At 39.9% G+C, this 24,280-nt stretch overlaps 1 protein-coding gene across 2 annotated transcripts in view; it reads right to left on the bottom strand.

Annotated features, from left to right (window-relative positions):
- The window catches only part of DOCK2 (dedicator of cytokinesis 2), a 493,769-nt gene that overhangs the window by 93,980 nt on the left and 375,509 nt on the right, over positions 1–24,280 (bottom strand). For both annotated transcript variants that reach the window (XM_038413725.2, XM_043491017.1), the window contains exon 30: positions 6,705–6,783. In XM_038413725.2, coding sequence (XP_038269653.1) covers positions 6,705–6,783 — 79 coding nt within the window. The remainder of the gene's footprint in view (positions 1–6,704; positions 6,784–24,280) is intronic.

The following is a 24,280-nucleotide window of genomic DNA, read 5'->3' as shown; positions in this document are numbered from 1 at the left end:
GGGAGTTACCGAGTACTAAATCTCTGATCCTTGAACAAACAGGGATAGGTTTTTTTTTTCAGAATAGGAATACATTTTGTTTCTCAAAAACACAAAGGTTTAACTTTTATTTTCCATTATGTAACTCAACTCAACTCAACCTCTCAAAGGGAGTGGCTTAGACAGAGCTTGAAGCACAAATCCTATTACTGATTCATAACTCATTGCAACAGCTGGGCATCATTTATAAAATACATCACAATACAACTCACTAAAAAAATTGTATCAAACATGTTATGTCAACAACAGAGTTTAAAGATCAGAATAGTTTCTGAATCTCTGAAGATCATGCCATAATTTGAACTGCTAACTAAAATGTACTTGTGACATATTGCAATCACATGCAGCATCTTTCGGGACCATATTCTATATTATGCTTAAAGCATGAAAACCTCTGAAAGACATTATGTTGAGATGGGCCAGACAGTATGAGTTATAGAATGGCCTTTTGTATCAATACAGGTGATGTGTATTTGTGTGTTCCTGGCTCACCAGGGATGGGTTTCCTGTGTAATTAATGCAAATCCCATAACACTGGTTATACACTCACACACACACCTTTCTGAGAGGGCCATTGTCAAGGTTCCTTCCCCACTCTGAACTCTAGGGCACAGATGTGGGGACCTGCATGAAAACCCCCCTAAGCTTATTTTTACCAGCTTATGTTAAAACTTCCTCAAGGTACAAACTATTTTATCTTTTGTCCTTGTACTTTTTTGCTGCCACCACCAAGCGTCCAACAAATATAACAGGGAAAGAGCCCACTTGGAAACGTCTTTCCCTCCAAAATCCCCCCAAGCCCTACACCCCCTTTCCTCGGGAAGGCTTATAAAAATCCTCACCAATTTGATAGGTGAACACAGACCCAAACCCTTGGATCTTAAGAACAAGGAAAAAGCAATCAGGTTCTTAAAAGAAGCATTTTAAAGAAAGAAAAAGTAAAAGAATCACCTCTGTAAAATCAGAATGGTAAATACCTTACAGAATAATCAGATTCAAAACATAGAGAATCCCTCTAAGCTAAACCTTAAGTTACAAAAAGACACAAAAACAGGAATATACATTCCATTCAGCACAACTTATTTTATCAGCCATTTAAACAAAACAGAATCTAATAAATATCTAACTAGATTGCTTATTGACTTTTTACAGGAGTTCTGATCTGCATTCCTGCTCTGGTCCCGGCAAAAGCATCACACAGACAGAGAAAACCCTTTGTTCCCCCCCACTCCAGCTTTGAAAGTATCTTGTCTCCTCATTGGTCATTTTGGTCAGGTGCCAGCGAGGCTGTGTTAGCTTCTTAACCCTTTACAGGTGAAAGGGTTTTTCCTCTGGCTAGGAGGGATTTAAAGGTGTTTACCTTTCCCTTTATATTGATAGCCATTGATCTGTTACAGGAAAGCAGAGGTCAAAGGCCCCAACCCGTGTAAAGAAAATGGCTGAACTGTCCCAAGGTGGCTCTGGTTCTTGATCTGAAACCCAATATGAACTGGTAACCAGGAGATTAAACCCAGTTGAGAGGTTTGAAAGATTGACATCTACCTCCTATGTTGCAGTTGGCAGTGATCCCTGGTAAGCTATTAGTAAGCATGTAGGAACTTTATTAAATATATGTTTATATATGTTTAATATGTTCTGATGCTTTTGCCCTAAGAATAAATAGATTTGGCTTTATGAAGGCTGGTTGGAAACTGGTATACACTATTGCAGCTCCTGGCAGAAGGTTAACCACAGGTGCTGGACCTTGGTCAGACCTGCTAGAAAAACCACACTGAGGAGCAGAGTGACTGAAAGCCTAAACTCCTGGTCTGGAGGGAGGGAGACACACGTCTCCACCTGAGAGAGGTGATGGCTATGAAGCCTGAAACCTTAAGTGGGTGACCTCGTGAAAGAGCTGGGTGGTGTTGGGGGTGGGGTCAAAGGTGCAATTAACCCTGAAACTGTGACAATACTATCCAAAATTACTCATAATGCCACCAATTTGTGGCTGACTGGTTTATAAATACCAAAAGTTATGCTATTTACAAACCTCTTCCACCTATTCATTCGAATCCCAAAATACCACACAAGGAACATTATCTATCAGCAACATTTTTAGCAGACCTTACAACTTCCTTTTATAAATACACTAAATGCATTCACATTTAGTGTATATATGCTATTGTGTAGTATCGTCCACCCCTAATTTAGTAACACCCAAACTTTGTTTTATTCAAATCCCTTTGTTTAAAAAGCAGAAAAAATAGACAAGTACGTTTTCAAAGTATTATGTATTTCCCGTTTTGAGTTTTAATTCCCTATTTACTGCAAAACATTCCCCTCCTGCTTGTGTTTCATAGAGAAACTGGGGAGTCTAAATGACATACTCCTGGGGGAATTCTGCGCCACTGCATGCATGCATAATTAATGAGCAGTGCATAGTTTTAATTTTTTTGCACAGAAATAGCTTCTGCTGAAAAGTTGCTTCATTTCTGCCTTTTACCCACCAGAGGGGGCTGTGGAGATAGAACACTGCAGCAGCTCCCAGCCACCTAGGGAAGAGAAAGAGTCTGCAGAATCTTCTTTGGAGCAGGCCAGGTCAGGAGACAGAGGCTATGACGAGACAGACAGCATGGGCTGCTGGGTTGGGGGGTGTCAGACAGGGGCTCTTAAGGGCTAGTGGGGGAGGACAGATTGGGGCAGGGTCTAAATGGGAGTGGAGGCTCAGGTCGACAGGGGCGGAGTGCAGAGCTACACAGGGACAGAGGCTGTTTGAGTGGGGGCACAGAGACACATGTGGATGGGGGGAGTGGGTATCTGAGTCAGAGTGGAGGAACACATGTACCAGACTGAATGGGAGAGACTAGGGGTCAGCTAGGGTCTGCATGGGGAAAGCCTCCCTCCCAGTCCCTCCCTGCCCCACAAAAAACTCTGTTCCATATTTTTCCCACCCATACCCAACAACCCTCCAAGTTCACACCCAGAATCCTTCCCAGTAATTATTTCCCTCTCCCTCAGCTCCTCCGTTAACCCTGAATCCCCCCCAGCCTTTGCATTGCTTCTGTGGGGTGCAGGATTGGTTTTGTAGTTTATTATATCATCATAATATTATGGCTCTGTACTGTAGTTTAAATGAATTATTACTCAGTTCTGTATTAATATGCCTAGTAAGGAATCTATTTGTCAAAATTCATTTTCTGAATCTATTTTTGTCTGTATTATTACAGACATACTTGCTGACAGGTATTTTTAAATAAATTACCAAAATAATTGAAGCTGGTGTGATTATATTGTGTTATTTTGACAGAAAATATGTAGAATTTTGCAGCATTTGAAAATATTGTGTGCAGAATTTTAAATTTTTTGCAGAATTTCCCGAGGAGTAATAACAATTCCCAATGATGCTAATGAAAGCTATATGGCTAAAGCTTGTTTGAAATCTTGGGGATAACCAACCTGATTGATGTCAAGCTTCAGTCAACTGCCCAACTTTCTGCTATCTGATTTTACACCAGTTTGGTATATCTATTGCATTAAGGTGGTGATAGCATATTGTTAAAGCTGAGGATTGAGAACCAGGAATCCAGTTCTATTCCCAGTTTCACCACTGATCTTACTGTGTGATTTTGCTCAAGTCACCTAATATATTTTTGCGTCAGTTTATTCATCAGTAAAATTAATACAATATTTACCTAAATTACAACAACAATGGCTTAACTTTTTGTAAAACACTGTTACATTCAGATAAAAGATGGGGGGAGGGAATAATTTCTGTCTTTAGGTTTTTTTGTCAGTATTGTGTTTTAAAACAGCACAAAGCAAAACTAACTAATGAATGACTAATGACAGGAAAGTTTAAAAGTAAAAATAAGAGTTTTTTCTTTTGAATATCCTGTACATTTACCATAATTCTGTTTAATCTATACAAAGCCTCCAGGTATCTGATAAGTAATCAGAGAAGAAACAAGCCCTAATATGGTACTCCTGGGGGGATTCTGTGCCAAAAAATTAAAAATTCTGCGCATAATTTTTAAAAATTCTGCATATTTTATTGGTCAAAGTACCACAATATAATCACTCCAGTTTCAATTATTTGGGTAATCTATTTCAAAATATATTTCAACAAGTATTTTCTTCAACAACAATATAGACAACAGCAAAAAATATTCCTCCAGGAGTACAGAGTTAAAGAAACCTCTATGACAACTCAGTTCAAGTTGGGGGATGTTGGAGGCGGCTGTGTGGGGCCCCCAGAGCACAGCCACAGGGCACCCCCCTGGCCCAGACACCACCATTCCCCTCTCCACAGGTCCCAGCCACAAGACTCCCCCCAGCTTCTTTACTGTCCTGCCAGGGGGCATGGTGTAGTGCAGCCCTTCCTCACCCTTTGCCAGAGCTGGTTCTCTTGGGCCCTCTCCAGTCCCTGGGAGAATGAGGATCAGGCAGAACATGCAGCCCCTACCTCAGCCAGGCAGTGCGCTCTGCTCACTGAGAGCTGGGCTCTGCAGAATCCAGCGGCCCCTAGTGGCGGCCAGCAGCTCTGCAGCCCCAATTCTACAGGAGGGAACAGGGAGTTCTATGAAATTCTGCATTGCGCAGTGGTGCAGAATTCCCTGAAGTATACAGTCAGAATGCCATTCAAAGCATCCAGGAATGCACAATATTACCACAAGGAATTTATCTGAAATGAGATTACTAGGTTTTTACTGGCTTGACTTTAGTGCTCTCACATTTGACAGATGCAGCTGTGTAGTTAAGCAGAATGTTGATGGATGATCTGCACTCTAGTTTTCATAGACTGTTTATTTTGGGAATTCCCCTAACCCCGATTCATTCTGCAGTCTGTCACAAATATTTAATTTGCTTTTAGGAAGAACTGACAAAGTAAGCAACAAATATATGTCTCAGATTAATCAGATGATGTGGCAATGATCAATTGCAAACTGAAATTAGTGTAGTAGCTTGATGTGCCACAAGGAAGATTAGATCATAGGTTTCATGTTGGGTCAAAAATGAGAGGAATTTTCACGAACAAATGAAACATTTAGAGTCGTGGAAAGAACAAACTGTTCTTGTTATATCCGTGGTCAGGAACTGTATTAATGTCATAGATGTGTACATGTAGTAAGCCAGAGCTTTTCAAAGATACACAATAAGTAAAGAGATAAAGATATTCCCACCTGGAAAAGCCCTATTAAATTGAATAGGAATAAAATAACCAGGGTGATAGAATTTAAGAGAGAATTGTAATCCTGCTATAGAAATCCATCTCTCTAAAGTTGCTCATAGAAGCCATCATTGTAATAAGCAAATATTTGTATGAGTTATTTTACATATTTTATTATAATTGATTCTTTTTTATATTATCTAGGACATTTCAAAGGGGCTTACCAGACCTGAACCTGTGATGTGTCCCGTCCACTTTGGTGCTCTATTTACTTTGTTTTGAGTTGCCCTAGGGCTGGCCCTTGTCTATTGTATCCAGACATGGAACCTTCATTCCACACAGTGCTGTGTCAAGAGACTGACCCTGAATCAGATTCCTTCACCTTAACATGCTCTTTTATATCCCTCTCCTGCACTTTCATACCCTTATATCCCTCCTCTTAGTGCTTAATTGTGATTGAGAGGGCTCCTCCTCCAGCAGGGAAGAACACTCCTCTGAAATCCTAAAATTGGCAAACATGAACTGGCATGTATACACAGTATTAGAGATCAGGATCACCAAGAAGCATAGCCTTGCAACATTAATAGCAAGTTTCAAATGCACTTCTCTGTAAACAGAGAGGAAAGAGCATGGAGGTTTCTCTGAAACCCATATTATGCTGCCAATCAGTCAATGAGCATGCTGCAGCATTATAACTATGTTCGGTATCTGTACATAAATGTACATAGGCATTTACTTACTACTCCAGTTAATACAAAGAAGGTGCAAGTGTAATAAATTTTAAAAGCTGTAGTCAATTCCACATTTAAGGGATTTTCTGTCTATGTAAAGAATCAAATTTTATTATGCAGCATTCATTTGCATATGGTGCTGACTTAATTATACTTTAATAATGTTAGTTTTGAACCCCATAAACCTGTTGTGTTCAGTTCTCATGGACAAATATGTTCTAACTAATACTCCTGAAAATTCAGTCTGGGATCTGAGAATCATGCTGGGAATTATATTTACTTCCCATGCATCATCTTGAATAAACTTTTCAGGTTAAATTACTTCCTCACTGAGGCCTGAGCCTGCACCATTGTAGTCAATAAGTATTTTGCTGTTGATATGAATGAGCGTAGGATCCAGCCCTTATACCTATGCAGCATCACTTCAAATTATGCCCTTAGTTACCTCTGTGTAATTGCATCTCCTTTTGAACTATGTCCCTAAGTACACATATGTGAAGTCCTCTTTCCTTTTACAGGTTTCCACAATGTATTAACCAATTCCATTGACATTGCACAAGAAGGAACAGAATCCAGTCAGCTCTTTCATAACTGTGTCAGTTCAGCACAGGTAACACAAGTAAAATATAATGAACGGGTATTTAGTTACTAAACCAAACAGATGTGACAATGACTACATACAGAGCACATCTGTTGAGTAAGAAGGTGCTACATGTACATAATCACTCCTCACTGGAAAACTACTATTTAAGGAAATCTTGCTCCACAAAAGGGTAGTAAGTACATACCTGTACTTCAAAATCCATATTCTCCAGAAATTTTTGGTTCATGGTTTCAGCAAATTTGTTGATCGCTCGCAAAAACACTCTAAAAAAGAAAAAAAACAATGGAATAAGTTTATGGATGTGATCTTTGGAATGATATCTTAATCAGGTCTGATAGCAATTAAAAGCTCAATTATTTAAAACAAAACTGACAAAACTAGAAATAGCAGAAGTCACACATCCACAAAATACCACAAATTTCATTCCTTGGAACAGCACATCATTTAAAATACATTATACTTTGTGAAAGTATTTCATTCATTATTTGACTGTCAGAACGTTCCTCAATTATGTTTTCAATATAAAAAATTGGACAATGTTATTTCTTTGTTCCGCTGAACATTACAGTGAACTGTAGGAAACACACAGTGTAATAAATCTTTCATACACAATTTACCTTCTATGTGACAGCTATGCTTTGTTTACAGAAATGTTATTGCTTTCCTTTCACTGATCTGTCAGCCAGAAATACTCAAACCTTTTGTGATTATAAAGGTTGTTAGCTCATTAGGAACGTAAGGTATATTTTCCTAATTAAAATATACAGCTTGTTGATTTTCCTACAGAATCTCATGTTTTCTCACAGTTTCTTCTGCAGGTAGATTGTAATACACACTCTAAATTGACTTAATACATTTTATTTTTTGCAAGAAACACAAAGGTCAGAATCTATTATTGCACACCAGGTCATAACTCTAAGAGCTAGGAATGTAGCACTTTTCCTAGTACAGTGCTTTCTTAAAAGGAAATGCCAGGTTAAAAGTCATATTTGGAAAACAAACTTCCCTGCCTATCTCTGTAGATTACTAATAAAACCTTCAAATTAAAAGTCAGTCAACTGTACCTCTCATTATTTATGATGTTTGTTTATTTTATGCACTTCATTCAGCTTGGAATTTGAAAATAAAGTCATCTATTTGACTTTAGTTTACACCTAGTTTGGTCAGTTTAGTAATGTCATACAGCAATGTTTGGGTTGCAGGTAACATTTACTACTTAGTTCTGGTAGACGTGAATCCCTCCTCATCAACGAATGAATTTAATATGCCCCTCAGTATGATGCAAGGACAGACTTAGGGGTCTCACCTTACACCTCTCTTCTTCTCACCTGACTTTGTTTCTCTATAAGGGTGAGGATACTGATCTCTTGATGACCTGACAGACCTTGCAGTTTGCCAACAGGAATCACAAAAGGGCACTGACAGACCCATCCAGGCAGGGACTTGTACAGTCTTCTGCACTGAGATGGATTCCAAGGGCTCCCAGTGGGAGCAGGGGTGATTCTTACTCATTTGCTGACAGTCTACAGGGTTCGCCGCCTGACATTGGGGCTTGACGGGGGAAGAGATACTTAGTTATTTGTGTTAAAAGCAATATTGTTCTTCCAGTTTTATGTAGTTATTGTTTCAGGACCTTGTGATGACACATACCAGATTTCTCTTGCACACAGAAATGGAATTATAATCACCATGTTTGAGGTCAGAAAAGATTTCCCACTCCCTAGACCACCGTCCAAGCTATTATGGATGGTTTTGCTGTTGAGCAACCTGCAGAAACCATCTTGCAGGACATAGGGCTGAAGGGCAGGTGTCCAAGACTCGGGATAGGCACCAGATCACTCCAAGATGGGTTGTTGGCAACCCTAGCTAAGAGTTGTAGGCAGACAATTTGCTCAGAACAACAGAAATGAATTTTCAAGGTGCATTTATTGTACAAAGACTGGTCTTTGTTACTAGGGTTGAACTTGACTGGCCAGAATCCCTCTCTCTAGGAGTTGATGGCCATTGAATCCCAAGGCAAAGGGCTTGAGAGTAGGAGTGCTACAGACCTCTTGGGGAGGAATATAGGGCATAGGTGCAGCCTTACTGTCATGTATAAATATAGCCCTCTCACTCTTCCATCCCTAATATTGGTGGGGGTTTGTACGTGCAATTTGCAGGTGGCATTCTGGGCATCCTACTGGAGTCCAGTGCATTATGATTCTTTAGGATTTGCAGGGACAGTGCAGTTTGAATTATTACAATAGCAGTTGTGCCTTGCAATTTAATCCATTTACAGCTGCTTTGTTTCTTTTCCATATCATTCCCAGCAGAATCAGCAAAGCACATTTATACAGAAAACTCTGGGGTACAATTTGATCTGTCCGTGTCCCTTCAATGCCAGTTTAGCTAATCTTGGTAACCCAGTTAAGGGTCTGGTCCTGAGAAAGGCTGAGTTTCCTCAACTCAAAATGAATCCAGTCGGCCAAATTTTACTTGACACTTTCCCTTTCACATCAGCTCAGCTAACTTAGTTGTCAAAGGCATCCTGGTCAAGAACTTCCTTCAGAACACTCAACAGTGTGTGGATCTGCATGCTGGGCCCATGTGCCTTAAAGCTTCCATTGTCCGCCTGTCTGGCACACTTCCTGGGCACAGATTCTCTGTTTAGTACCTTTTCTGGAAGTGGGACTCTGCACCCAGCTGCCTTAGGACCCAACACCAGTGCTGAACCCCTTCATGCCTTCAGAGTAGCTCAAGCACACCTGCCCCAGACTGCCAACTTTGTGGGGCACTCTAGTTTATAGGGACACATGACATGTGAAGCAATTAAACAGCCTTTGCACAAGGACTTCTGAAACACCACTATTTATTTTAAACAGAGATATACAAATCTAGGTAAAACAATGAATACCAGCTACATCATTCCCTGCCCCAATTTCCTCACCACTGTGGAACATTCTTTGAGATTTGGATCAGTGTTCTTTCAGGGTTTTGAAAAACCTCTCTTCCAGCTCAGGGCTTCTCAGAATAAAGGGTGTCCCTGCGGTCAGTACCCTTCAACTCCAGCAGTCAAAAAGGTTTCCTTCCAGTCAGGAAATTTGCCCTTTTGACTCCCTCCCCAACTTCTTAACTTTTGTGTATTTAAACAACTGCTCTGATACCTCCAAATCTTTGTTCTCTTTGGGGTATTTTTTCACTCCTTAAAAATCCTAGTTCTCTGCTGCCAAATTGAAGAAATCTTGTTTTACCTAGGTTGTAGCTGACACATCATTCAATTTGGGTGAGATCTATTCAGATGTTGATGGTCTTTAAGGATCATCCTATTCAGAGAGAGTGCTCAAGAGCCTCTCCCTGTCTCCTCAGCATAAGGAGTAGGAGGCAAGAATGCAGTAAAGAAAATAAGGGATGAAACATTCAGAGAGTTCATAATCTCAAAATTAATAAATTGCATATAGGCAGATTACTAAAATTGTCATGCTGTCTAACTTAATTAACTAACAAAGACAGCCATCAAACTAATCTGGTTAAAAATGCTTGACAAGACTGTTGGCTGATGTTAGTTTTCTTTTTATCAATCATGTTTAACAATGCCAATTAAGACTATCTGATTATATTAACATGGTTACAAGGTCTTATACTGTATATTCCGAATATTCTTCATCAGTCTCCTTTTGTAGGGCACCCCTTTCACACTCAGGCCATTTTCATCTGGTACATTGGAGTAACACGTTTTCAGGAAATATGCAATATCTTCATGCTGTCAAATTTGAAATACTTCTCATACATTTGTATTTTGCCTTGAGGGTATCTCTCTCTGTTATTGAAAAGAAAAGAAGTACTTGTGGCACCTTAGAGACTAACAAATTTATTTGAGCATAAGCTTTCGTGAGCTACAGCTCACTTCATCTATTATTGGCATTCAGTGAGGAGACTTGACGTATATGTCTGGCTCTGTCACTGTGGTGTTGTGTGAATTTTGGCAACTAAAAATGTCTAATGCCTCAGTTTCTCCTTTTGTAGAAAAGTTGATATTACTTAACTACCCCAATAGGGTTCATTTGAAGCTAAAGTGATGCTTGTAGAGTGCTTTGGAGGTCCTCAAATCTGATTGTAGAGGCAAGTATCATTTTAATTATTGTTTTCAGTATATTGCATTACAGTGTAGTATGGACTGACCTTAAGTCTAAATGAAGAGAAAGTCAAATTCAATCCAGACAAAAGAAAAAAATAGCATTATTTTAACTGACAGCAAAGAGAAGATACAGAGAATTAGAGCAATAGTTCCCAAACTTGTTCCACCACTTGTGCAGGGAAAGCCCCTGGCGGGGGGGGGGGGGAGGAACTGGCCGGCCTGGTTTGTTTACCTGCCGCGTCTGCAGGTTCGGCCGATCGCGGCTCCCAGTGGCTGCAGTTCGCTGCTCCAGGCCAATGGGAGCTGCTGGAAGCAGTGTGGGCTGAGGGACTTCATACTAGCTGAATTCAAAAATAATTTCAAAGAAAGACATACCCTATCATAACTCATGTTACTCTCCTCCCCCGACAGCTCACTGCACCTTCTCAGAATCTGGATCAGTAGTAGCCAAGTCTGCTTTCAAGATTGAGAATGCTCAAAGGGTAGCATCTCAATCTCCAAAACAGGATTCTCATTTAATTGAAAAGACTTTTTCTTATTAACTTCCCCCTAAGAATCTTAAATTCTTTGGAGATTCTACTGATTTTCATCACTCAGTTCCATAAAAAATGTTCTCTGAGGTGTTTAAGTACAATAACTTCTCCATAAATATCTGAGAGCTACGAAACATGATCCTGACAGTATTCAATGGTTTTGGTATAGGATGGCTAATTAAGACTCTACTCATTGACAATGTATATTTCCAGAATGTTTCTCCCATGCCCTGGAAGACACAGCTTCTACATTGCCATTCAAATCAAAAACATAGGTCTATAGGCCTGTGAGTGACCTTCATCAAGGCCCAGATTTTCCCTGTGCACCAAGCCAAATAGCTGTGCTTAACTCAGGGGATAAGAAGGGATGAATCATTCTCTGACATTCCCATCTGGTGTTATCTGGACCGATGATCTGCTAGGTCACTCCAATCCTTGACTCTGGGAGCCAGACTTACCCTGCTCTGCTGTGAGAACCCCCACTCCTAGGCTGTTCATGCACAGCCTCTGGCATGTAAGCTGCTCCTTGGATTGTGCAACCGAATGACACTAGCCAATATTTCCGGTCCCAGACACAACCCTAGGAACCTTTGTCTTGCAGTGCCCATTTTTGCCCACTGGACACTGCAAGCTTATATGAGTTTGTCAATTTAACAAAAGAAATGGATATGTACTAGGCTTCTTATCCCAAGGGGAGTCTCTGACGCACTTCAAACCAAATGCACTGCTTCTGGTAGAACAAACAGATTGATTAACTACAAAGATAAATTTTAATTGATTATAAATCAAAGCATAACAAGTCGGATTTGGTCAAATGAAATAAAAGCAAAGCACATTCTAAGCTGATTTTAACACTTTCAGTGCCCTTACAAACTTAGATACTTCTCACCAATGGCTGGCTGGTTGCCCTTGAGTCACATGGTAGATGTAGGTGGAAGAGAAAGGAAGCATATGGAAAAGTCTCTCCCTTTTATCATGTCCTTCCTTCCCTCTTGGCTTCCCCCAACCTTCAGAGTCAGGTGAGCATTACCTCATCGCAGTCCCAAACTGACCAAAGGAAGGGGGCTAACTCACTCGAGAGTTCAACAGATCCTTTTGTTGCTGCCTAGGCCAGCGTCTTTTGTTCCTGTGAAGCTGGGCTGGGTTTGTCCCATACATGATGTGATGTGAACTGCCTCTCTGCTCTTGGAGAGTTTTTGCCTGGGCTTATTTCAAGCCATGAAGACACATTTTCAGCCTCATAACTATATACATGAAATTGTAACCTATAACATTACTATAAACAACAATGCTCAGTGCATCATGAGCCTTCCGAAGACATCTGACATGACAAACTTTGCATTGGATACCACACAATCATTTTACAAGGATGAACACAAGAGTGTTGTGTGTTCTCCTGAGGTACAGAGCGTTACACATGCCCCTCAGTTTGCAAAGTTACAATGAAGTCATTCCTCAGCTATTTCTGCAACTCTGACAGGTTTCAGAATAGCAACCGTGTTAGTCTGTATTCGCAAAAAGAAAAGGAGTACTCGTGGCACCTTAGAGACTAACAAATTTATTAGAGCATAAGCTTTTGTGAGCGACAGCTCACTTCACGAGCTGTAGCTCACGAAAGCTTATGCTCTAATAAATTTGTTAGTCTCTAAGGTGCCACAAGTACTCCTTTTCTTTCTGCAACTCTGAAGCTTCAGTAGCTCCAGCTGCTCCTGCGTCCCCAATTTGCAATGGCTATGTCTGATAGATACACACATCATTGGATCTATTGGTCTCATCTGTGTTCCTCCTGAACTCTGAGTGGCAAAGTATTGTAGAACAGGCAGGGGATTCACATCTACCACACGATGGCCCTTTTCTTCCCCACTGCAGAAATGGAACTGTGTCTGGGGACCTCTCCAACTGCAAGATTTAGGCTCTAAATGTTAGTAGCCCTCTCTAAGCAAGACGAATATTCTAAACCACATAATCAAATGATAGTCATATGTTGAGACCTCTGTAACAATCCACCTTTTGCTCCTTCCTTCCAATGTTTGACCTGTGAAGTTAACAAGTGGTTTCTTTATTATAAAGAATAATGTATAGATATTTAAGCACATGATTGAGTCTTCACATCAGATACTGAGATGTCTATCCTAAATGGCCAAAACTGGATCTGCAAATAACTGTGGGCAACACCAGGGACTAGCCTGAAACACTATAATTCTCCTATGGTGAAAGGTTGATTTCAGACTGTGTCTTTGACAGAAACTGGAACACAGGAGCTGAGAGGAACAAAGGAATATTTCCCTACTTATAGGCACCACTTTGTTTATCAACTAACTAAATAAAAAATGCAATGTACTCTGAAGCTATTACTAGAAAATGAAGAATCTCCATTTACTCTGAAAATCTGAATATAACCCCATCTTTAGAAGTGGAAATATATGAATATAAACTCAAACTATAGATCTCTAATTCTGGACTGTTATTAGCAAAGAAAAAGTTAAACTAATCCACTGATACTCTATACTTGGCTTAAACTGAAAATTTAAACTGAAAGCCTGATTACAGTGGGATTGACACTGATTAAAGTAAATACTCATATACTTTTCATAGGCAAATAAGCCTATAAGAATTAGTAACTAGTTTTAAGACAGCCTGAAAAACATCATGCATATGAGAATCCAATTATTCCAATGGTTATCATTCACCATTAGGCAGCTTGGCAGGGTCAGCCTCTTAACTTCCACTTCTGGAACTTGCTTCTGGGATACAAAACCATGGCCAGGATTTTAAAAAAATAGGGTCCTAAAGTTCAGCTTGAAGTCCATATATAGGCAATTAGATAAGGGACTGGTTTTTCAAACTGCTGAGCACCCACCAGCTCCCATGATAACACTACTTAAAATCAAATCACTTATTTATATGCTTATATATGGATTTAAAAGCTGAAAGTTAGGGCACAGTACTTTTAAGATCTTGGCCCATATCTAAATATTTCCTTTAAGAACATCCCCAAACTTGAGACATGATTTTATACTTTTACTAAAGACTGGGAAGGGATTTTGGCCTGTCACTCATCAAGCCTTTGTAAACATTATTCCATTCCTAGTAGGGTCCACTTCCATGCTACAATTAATATTTCAAGTGTTTTTAAGTTAGCAGACCTATATCAGAACTGGAGAGTTTATTGTTGTATGCAGTGTTAGTCCCAGGATATTAGAGAGACATGGTGGGTGAGGTAATATCTTTTATTGGACCAACTTCTGTTGGTGAGAGAGACAAGCTTTGAGTTTACACAGAGCTCCTCTTCAGGTCATTGTTTGCATTCTGGCCAAAGCAACCCCAATGACCAGACATAGGCTGAATTCATTCAGTTCAGTATTTATTAGTATCAAAACTTTGTTATATCGTACCAAACTGTGTAATCGATAATGATACAAAGATATTTGTAGATGTATTGGCAGCAGCAAAGAACTAATCGGGTGCAATACATACTGGATAATCAGAGCTAGGGGAAATAATGTTCTTTTGCACTGTTCACTACAAAAACATATAAAGAAGCTGAAAGACTTTTGTTATCACTGAGTTTGAAAACACCCTGAAGACTTTAAAAAGAAAAAAAAAACTTTGAAAATACAGGGCTCATTCCTGAAGACCTTAATCACGTTCCTCTGCAAGAGACCCATATTAGCTCCAGACAAGTCTGCTTAAACTAACATCATAAAGAGCTATTGGCTTTGTGCATGACATACACCATGATGTTTTCATCCCGATGACTCGTGTGGCCTAGCAAATCAAGATCAGTTTTGTTATGTTAAGTCTGAGTATACATCAAGCTTAATATATATATATATATATATATATATATATATATATATATATATATTTTAAAGGAGTCTTGGTAGCTTTAACTTGGCTGACAGCAAACACAGAAAGTTGTCCAATCAGCACTTTCATCAAACAAACAAATCTCAGCTCTAGCAGCCAAAGCGGGTATGGAGAGAGTTGTCATGCTCAAGCTCACTCAGTTCAATGAGGTTGCTATTTTTAGGATCTCTTTTGAGCTTTGGCTGGTGAGGCCTTACCATTATGACTATGCACATAGGTCAGAATAAGCAGTGTTCAAAAAAGTAGTCTCAGACTCAGACTTTTAGATCAGAAAGGACCATCATGATCTACTCTGGCCTCCTGCACATTGCAGGCCACAGAACCTCACCCACCCACTCCTGTAATAGCTCCCTAACTTCTGGCTGAGTTACTGAAGCCCTCAAACTATGATTTAAAGACTTCAGGTTACAGGGAATCCACCATTTACACTAGTTTAAACCTACAAGCGACCCATGCTCCAATCTGTAGAGGAAGATGAAAACCCCCAGGATCTCTGCCAGTCTCACTTGGGAGAAAATTCCTTCCCGACCCCAAATTTGATGATCAGATGGACCCTGAGCATGTGGGCAAGACCTACTAGCCAGACAGCTGGGAAAGAATTCTCTGAGCCCTCCCTATCTAATGTTCCATCACCAGTCACTGGGGATATTTACTGCTAGCAGTCACAGATTGGCTACATGCCATTGTAGGCAGTCTCATCATACCATCCCCTCCATAAACGTATCAAGCTAGGTCTTGAAGCCAGTTAGAAATTGTTGCATTGAGGCTAGCAACTCCTCTTCCTATCACCCATCACATGTGCATAAGTGGTTTATATGCTCCATCCATGGTCAGTGAAAGAAAATATCTTACAAGATTAATTTATACTCTCGTCTCATTTGCCTGTTTCATACCTCCACTGCCGCCTTCTGTGTTCTTTTACAAAGCCAGGGTAAAGCATGTGTGACATTTCCAGGAGCTTAAAAAAAAGTTGACCCAGCCCCAGCTGCTTATCATGGTCAGTGATTGAAACAGCAATCACAAACAGCAAGCAAATTGAATTGGGAACATAGAAGGTACACTGGATACAGAATGAATAAGCAGTCAGTGTGACAGAGGGGAGATTAAAACAGACATTTACTACCTCAGTGGACAAAATACAAAGCAGTACGAAAGAACCTGAGAAACTCAGAGAAAGGTGAAATGTCAAATCTCCCCCTACCCCCAAAATAAAACAAAAACTGTGAAACTTTGGGAGATAACGGCAGCAACCACCTGACAACAGCCTGCCACTGAATCAGAAATAGACAGCAGTACAAGATGGGCACATTGCTAAGAATGTGAAACCTACCATAGACACAGATGACTGACTTATCAACTTTGGCAACACTTGTTTTAGGAATAAAGTTACAGCATTTGAATGGACTGTTTTCCTGGTCGGGTAAACCACTCCTCTGCTACCTGCTAAAGACACATCTTTTGATGAAAAGAAAATGTTATCACTTAATAGTATTTATCCCTTTGTCTCACTTCAGTATTTCAATAGACAGAAGTGTAGTAATTTTCTAATACTGCAAACTATCAGTTTCCTAAACTCACATCTGCTCTACCTGGCCTAAGACATTCTGTCTGAATAGCTTAGTCAGAAAAGAATAGCTTCATAATATCATCTACCTTACTTCTGTGATTTGTTTCTGTTATAAGCTGCTTGTTATGTACAATTCATTTTAGATTAATTAGTAGAGCACTTATTATTTGCAAATTCACCTTTGAACAACCAAACTAATATATACTCTATAATGAACCAGAGGTAATCTGACAGCAGTACAACAAAGTGTGCCTAAAGAAAGACAAGATGAGTGACTGCTTTGATGCAAAACTGCAAAAACCAAAAGGTGGAGGCTTCTGTTAACAATTTATTTGCTTTACCACCATCAGGTTGTGGAATCTCCTTTAATATTTACCCAGAGTGATATTTTCAAGACCGCTCATCTCCCTTATAGACACCAAAATAAGGTGGCAAAACTGCTCCTCACACTGGTGCTGAACTCTTTTGAAAATCTGTGTATTAAGAAGCTTGATTACTTGAAAATATAAATGCCCAAGGAAGCTATCATAATGAGCCGTGGAGCAACTAATGTGGTTTGGTTATACTGTGTCCCTTTCCACCCCCTGTGCTCCTCTCTTTTGTATGCTCCTACTAACAGTTTATGTTTCAGGGATATCTCGTGTGAATATCTTCCTAGAAATCACACAGTGCCTTTTGCTGTTGCCAGATAAAATTAGAAAATAAGGGACACAGGGCCAGAACCTGAGATAGTAGTATAAATGCATGTAGATTCATTTAATTCAATGGAGTTAGGCCAATATATGCCAGCCAGAGACTTGGCCCTTACTTTTCAACCCTGACAAAGGCTTGCACTGCTCCTTCTGAAAGAAATACCCAGAGAAAGGAAGCCAGGGGAGGGAGAGTAAGACACTCTATGGAGCTCCCCTTGTGGTGTTTCCTCTGAACTCTTGAATGGGAAGGAGCAGGGCTAGCCTTTTGGGAAAAAGCGGCATGCTATGCCCAGTTGATTCACCTACAGCCATCCACACAGAACTTTGTGCCACTGGTTTCAGCACCTGCTGTAGCCCTTGCTCCCATATTAATGGGATCACTGTATTCCAGGGGACTAGGCATCAGCCTGTGGGCCAAGAGATCTGAGTTCTGATTCTGATGCATGACTGGGCTGGGTCACTCAGCAACGCTGAGTCTCAGGGTTCCAATGCGAAGTAGAGGTATTGACTTAACATTTGTAAACACACTGAAGATATAAGCAAAAAGCCAATCAGTAGCTTTCCTAGAAGTCATTTTAATGTCACTTGAAATTTCATTGGCATTGAAATTTCAGGGAGACTGAAAACATGTAAAACCAGTTGGTCAGAAAAATGCACATATATCTGAGAATGTATTTTTAAATCAGTTTGACTCAGTCCTGGTAATTCAATATCTCACTGCTAGAGCTTTTTGTAAATATAGATTAAATACAAAAAAGCATAAGGGAAACACTTTTTGTACTGTTCTATTATTTTTATTTAATTTTATCCTGAAATATATCAGAGTGTCACATATTTGTTTCCCATCAGGAAGGTATCCTCTCTGATTAGAATATAAATGATTACAAGCACATACAATATGTTTCTCCCGATATGTTTCTCTCTTTTCCCCATTTGTATGTTTGTTCACATATGGTTCATGCAAGAAGGTGCTTGATCTACTTGACTTTGCTAGTCAAAACAAAACAAAAAAAAGAGGAAGAGATAAAAAGAAAGTGTGGAGCTTGCAAATAGTTAGCTTTCATTTTTCACCTTGAGGCACAGAGAGAACTGTGTTTAGGGAAGCTACAAGCTTACTCCTTCACAGCAGATATTGTGGTAGCACAAAAGAGATTATAGTGAATCAGCAGATTATGGCTCACTAAAATACAAGTGTCAAATGCATAATAGGTCTAACAATTGTCCTCAGGATGCTGCTTTCTTTGTAAATGAGAATCCTATATGGAAATATGACCAGCATCCTTTAGCTTCCAAAGGACTGTGAACACTATATGGGTCTAAAGAAGCTATTTATAGAGCATTTCATTTCTTTGAGACTTTAAGATGCTGTGTTTGCAGCATTGATCCAAAACATTGCACCAAAACTTCAGGGAGGAATGATCTGGTTAGTAATTAATTAGTTAAAGTTACATAAGGCTTGCTCTACAAGATTTATATGAAAAGTTATGGATAGTGAAGTTGCTAATCACTTAGCTTTTGAGTCATTTATTGTGGTGAGACATTTTGCAGGCATAGGTACAAATGTCATCTACAAAAGACAGGATGTGTGTTAGGGAAAAGGTGATGTCTCTGGGAAATTGCTCTGAGAGCTTTAGATAAAACCCAATATCTTGGATTGCAGCCAGAAGTTAATACATCCGTGTTCTGCACTGGCTATGTAATATATAACAGCTCACCCCATTCAAGAGGTGAACTGCTGTAAGGTGACGGATTTGGGTCCTTTGTAAGCAGGTGCTGAGATAACATGGCAGGGGATGAGTGCTGTATATGATAGGAAAGAAGCTGAGATAAAGAACACTGCAGTATTTGATGCTACAAAGAGGCAAATTATTGTAGCCAGGCTCATATCATGGAGAAATAATTGGAGACTTACAACACCAATAGATGAAAGAACCATCATATGCCACAGCTCTCACCTGTGACTCAAGAGCAGCAAAGCATTAAGATGGACTTACAGACCACACTTATTCCTCTAGTTGCTTCCTCCTATTCATCAGCATACTCTTTTCCAGGCTAAAACTTAGCCAATTTTGTCTTTTCCAAGTACCTCCTGTAATGATAATTGGAGCCTAGTAGGCCTACCCCACATGTGATCCTACCGGGGGAAAGTGGATACAAATTTATAAAGTGTCACAATAACATATAAAGATAAATGCTGACGGGAATAATTGCAAAAGGGAAACAGACTGAATTAGTCCAAATAAAAAGGTCTACTGATATAACTCAAGGGCTGTGTGAAGTTTTTGTCCGGTAAAACAAGAAAAATGTGGGACTGGAACTAAATGAACCAAAATTGATGCATCATAAATTAGCCTGATTTGTGGATAAAATAATGAGAGGATGGGTCATTTAGAGGTCTTAAAATAAAGAAGACCTCTAAATAAAGACTTTAAGTGGGGCCCTCCAATTGAGGAATTTCTGGAGGAGGGGGAAGGTCTCTGTTCCAATCCAGGAACTTCATCCTTCACTCGTGGATTTTGAAAATCACTCACTCACTCACTCCTTTTTTCCCCAAAAGGACAGTTATTACCATCTTCAATACCACATAAAAGAATGTCTTGGGGGACGGGGGGTTCCTTTTAAAAATTCTTCACAGCTAAAGGAAAAGGGAATAAGAGAAATTGTTGAAAATATTCTTTAGCTATTTTGCCTTCTGTTTTTGTACATTAAATAAAGAGCTAAAAGGATGTTTAATAGTACGTTTGCCATGGAACTAAGAAAACCAAGGTCTCCATATACCAAACCTCAAACTTGTTGAACACTGTTTACTGTTGGACACGGACAGGATCATGTCAACACCTTTGACCCTCTGGGAGGATTTCTTCCATCTACATTAATGCAACACTTCCTTTTGATGAAACCTTTCATCCGGGTTTGATGAAAAAGGGATACAGAGCTGAGTGTTATCTACTATTGGTGACACCATGGACCAAAGTGTCTCCCCAAGTGTTGTACGTACATACCTTGAATAACAGTGATGAGAGGGGTCTCTGAAAAGTCAATGAATGTACACTGATGTAAAAATGGTGCAAGAACAAAATCAAGCCAAACATTCTACATCCCAATCAATGCCGTGTGTGTGCGTGTGTGAGAGAGAGAGAGAGAGAGAGACCTTGCTTACCAAGGTCACAGCAATGAAAGCATTTTTTAACATGCGACTCACCTTCTTCAAAAAAAAATAAACACAGAAATGCAAAAATCTGGCAGCTAGAAACCTGTTAACTGTGGCTTCATGCAAAATTCAAAGGGGATAATGAAACTGTCTTTATGCATTTAAAAATGGATATTTCAACAAGTCTATTTAACAGTTTAAAGCATATTTGCATGGAGGTGCAAACCAGAAAAGAGACTGATCCGGCTGAATGTTTAGCTTCTTTGTCCTTCTTTGTTACAAAATGATGGGTACTGCCACCATGAATATTGTTACTTCCCAAAATACATTACACTCAAACTTGACTGGTAGTGCATGTGTGATATCATACCTAGCAGCACCATGCTTCCGGGATTGCATTTCTTGGAACATAACAGACTGGAAGACTCACTGTGTTTGTGCATAACAGTATGCTCATTAATCTCAATATATCTGTGGGCATCCTGCCAGCATGAGTGTTTTCTATTAGGTCCCAGTTTATAGGCTAATTGCCTTATGTAACATGAAAGTTAAAGCATATTTTATTAATAAACTAAATCAGGATATATAAAATCTATGCATCCATAACACACTGAAAGCTTTTCCCAGTAAGAACTGAGGCTTACGGTAAGGGTGTGTGGGGGAAAGGGGCAATAGGCTTTTCTTTTTCAGAATTTAAGCTTTCACTGATAAAGATGGTTACAAAGAAACTTCCACATATAAATTGATGCAGAGCTGTCTTCCTGAGTCTGAAAGCTGACTGCCTCTGCAGCAGAGAGACAAAGTTCAGGTCAGTTTCCTGGCCATTAGTGCTTTCTGGCATACTGTCAAGCAGCATATTAGTTTCCTGATCGTCCTACCAGGGAAGCATCTGAAAAGCAGGCACTGGAGTTAATTGTGAAGGAGGAAAATGCAAATGCAAAGAAAGGGGAAGGAGCAGTAAGGGTATGGCTCTGTAGACCATCCCCTCCTTTTGTCAACTAGAAGGGCTTAGGAAAAAGGTCAAGTGTCAGACACTACCTCTTTCCTCCCTTGCAACAACTGGAGAAGAGTTGGAGTGGATGAAGGAGAAGAGTAACCAGACAGTTATATGATACATGGAGCCCTCAAGCATGGTCCAGGGATAGCACCGTTATAGAAATCCCAGCACACTCCCACTTCCCAACTGCTGAAGACAGGGTAGGTCTGGGCTTTTCACCAAGGTCCTACCCACCTTTGACGGCTTCTGAGCTAAGCAGTTTAGTTCTCCAGTTCTAAGGTGTCTGGTAAGGCCTGAATTAAAGCATCTCACCATTTTCACAAAGCAGATGCTCAACTGCAAATTCTGCCCACATGGAAGGTGCTTGAGCACTACAATCAAACCTTCCAACACAACCACAACCACCACCACCACCAGACACACTGTTGCCTATGAGACTTTCTTCAGGAAAATGACAAGGAAGAGCCATTGTGGAATATATATTCTTTGGCATTGAAAGAGCATTTGCAATAATAGGGAAATAATGGCATTTAATCAAGAAAGTTGTTTTTGTTTTGCTGTGTTTTTTATCCCATAATAGTGACATAAGAACTACATAAATCCAGTGGGAAGTGACTGAACTTAACAGAACACCTCCAATTCCTTATTTCTGGAGATTTGTGTTTTTAATGATCATCTGTACCTGTTGTTTAAGATAATTCTTATATTTTAAATCTGCAAAGTTCTGCAATATGCCATAAGCCATTATATGAAGATGGCCTTTTCACCCTTTAGAAAGTTCAAATACTTAGAAAAAACAATTGCATTTCTTTCTGTCATCTCTCTTTAGGGCACTCAAAAGCTTTTGGAGGAAAATCAGATCAATGGAATGTAAAACTATTGAACATTAGCTTGACATTATCGTATGTGAAGGGCTGGTCTTCTAAATTCTGTCCACAGCTAAGAAAACTCCTTCACCTACATCTTTATCACCAAACTATATTTCCACAATTTTCTATCAACTCAATATATCTTAAGCTCTTTAACTTTTCTTTTAAAGCAATAAAAAAAGGAAATATTTACAACTTACAGCAACTTTTTTTTTCATTTTAACCCACACTTTAGGATTAATAAAGTGATATATAAAATTATATACTGCAGAAAGTAAGTAAAATAGAGTGTAATTCAGCCAAGTATTGACACACAAGCTTGTTTGAATAAATCAAAGTTCCTTCCATACTTTAGTACAGAAGGGGAATTGTTGCATGTAATTGACCTGAATATCTATCTTTTCTGAGATCTTTTTATATTATGTGACAAAGTTCCTCCTCTGCCTTTGTGGGTCCTGCACTTATTGGCAGATTTGCTCGCCTCAGAGGTTCACGGCAGCCCTCAGTTTGGCCACTTATGTGGCTCAAATCTGCCATTCACTCAGTTAGCCTCATCACTGGCCAGCATGGGGAAAGGAAGAAGAACAATCCCCGCAGTCTCTGCTGATCCACATAGCGGATCGTGGAACAGGCCAGAGACCTTTCGCTCTGCGAGAACCCACAGTCCAGTTCAACTCCTCCGGTATCAAGTAGGGAGTTGCGGGGATGGAGGGAAACCGGGCTGGCCCTCTACTCTGAGTTCCAGCCCAGGGCCCTGTGGATTGCAGCTGTCTACAGTGGCTCCTGTAACAGCTGTGTGACAACTACAACTCCCTGGGCTACTTCCCCATGGCTTCCTCCCAAAACCTTCTTTATTCTCACCACAGGACCTCCCTCCTGGTGTCTGATAATGCTTGTACTTCTCAGTCTTCCAGCAGTACGCCTTCTCACTCTCAGCTTCTTGTGCCTCTTGCTCTCAGCTCCTTGCACGCACTCACTGAAGTGAGCTCCTTTTTAAAGCCATGTGCCCTGATTAGCCTGCCTTAATTGATTCTAGCAGCTTCTTGATTGGTTTCAGGAGTTCTAATCAGCCTGTCTGTCTTGTTTCCAGAAAGTTCCTGATTGTTCTGGAACCTTCCCTGTTACCCTACCCACCTACTTAGTTACCTACTTAACATGGGGCTAATATATCTGCCTTCTATCACTCTCCTGTAGCCATCTGGCCCGACCCTGTCACAATTATTGTAAATAAAGGGATAATGTCACTTTAAAAATCCCTCTACTGTTACAGGTGAAACCTAAGATTTCAGTACTGCTAAATTTAGAAAAAGTATACTCGTTCCCCATTGTGTTCTCTTCATGCACTTTTTGCAGTCAGATTCACTATTTCCTCTGTATACTCACTTTACTCTATTCCTGTGCATCCTTAACACAGAAGAGAAGATATTATTTTTAAAAGAATAGAAAAGGTAGTAAGACCACCTTAAAAAAACTCAGAGAGAGACAGGAGGGCTTAGGGGCAAGTCTGGTACATGAAACTACTCAACGCTTTTAAAAAACTTCCGAGCTTTCAAGTTGACAGTACCCTTTTAAAAATACATCCCTTTCGTTTCACTTCTCCCACTACAATTGAAGTTTAACTTTGTGTTTGAACAATTTTTTCCCCACTCTCCCTGGCCACTTTGTCAAATACTCCTTTCTTCAAAATATAACCCTTTCTTCCCAAACTAATATTTCCCCAAGGCAGCCTGGGGCACACACTTTAAGCAAGACTTATTGGTGTCGGTGTAGAAAGGGTTAGTGCTCTCACTTACTGAGCTGCAACAATACTGGAGAAGGATAAAAATAGGTCCCAGCACTCAATGGCATTGCCATGTGTAGTGTTGCTAAAGGATCTGCCCATAACTGCTTAATCCACCCTTGTTGTAGCACCTATAACAATTACTGTTGTGATTCAAGGTGTAATAGTGGAAGAAGATAGTTACCAT

This window comes from Dermochelys coriacea, chromosome 8 (assembly GCF_009764565.3).
Source record: "Dermochelys coriacea isolate rDerCor1 chromosome 8, rDerCor1.pri.v4, whole genome shotgun sequence".
Classification (NCBI taxonomy): Eukaryota; Metazoa; Chordata; order Testudines; family Dermochelyidae; genus Dermochelys; species Dermochelys coriacea.
Note: the sequence above shows the minus strand (reverse complement) of the source record. Positions and strands in the feature narration are given on the sequence as shown.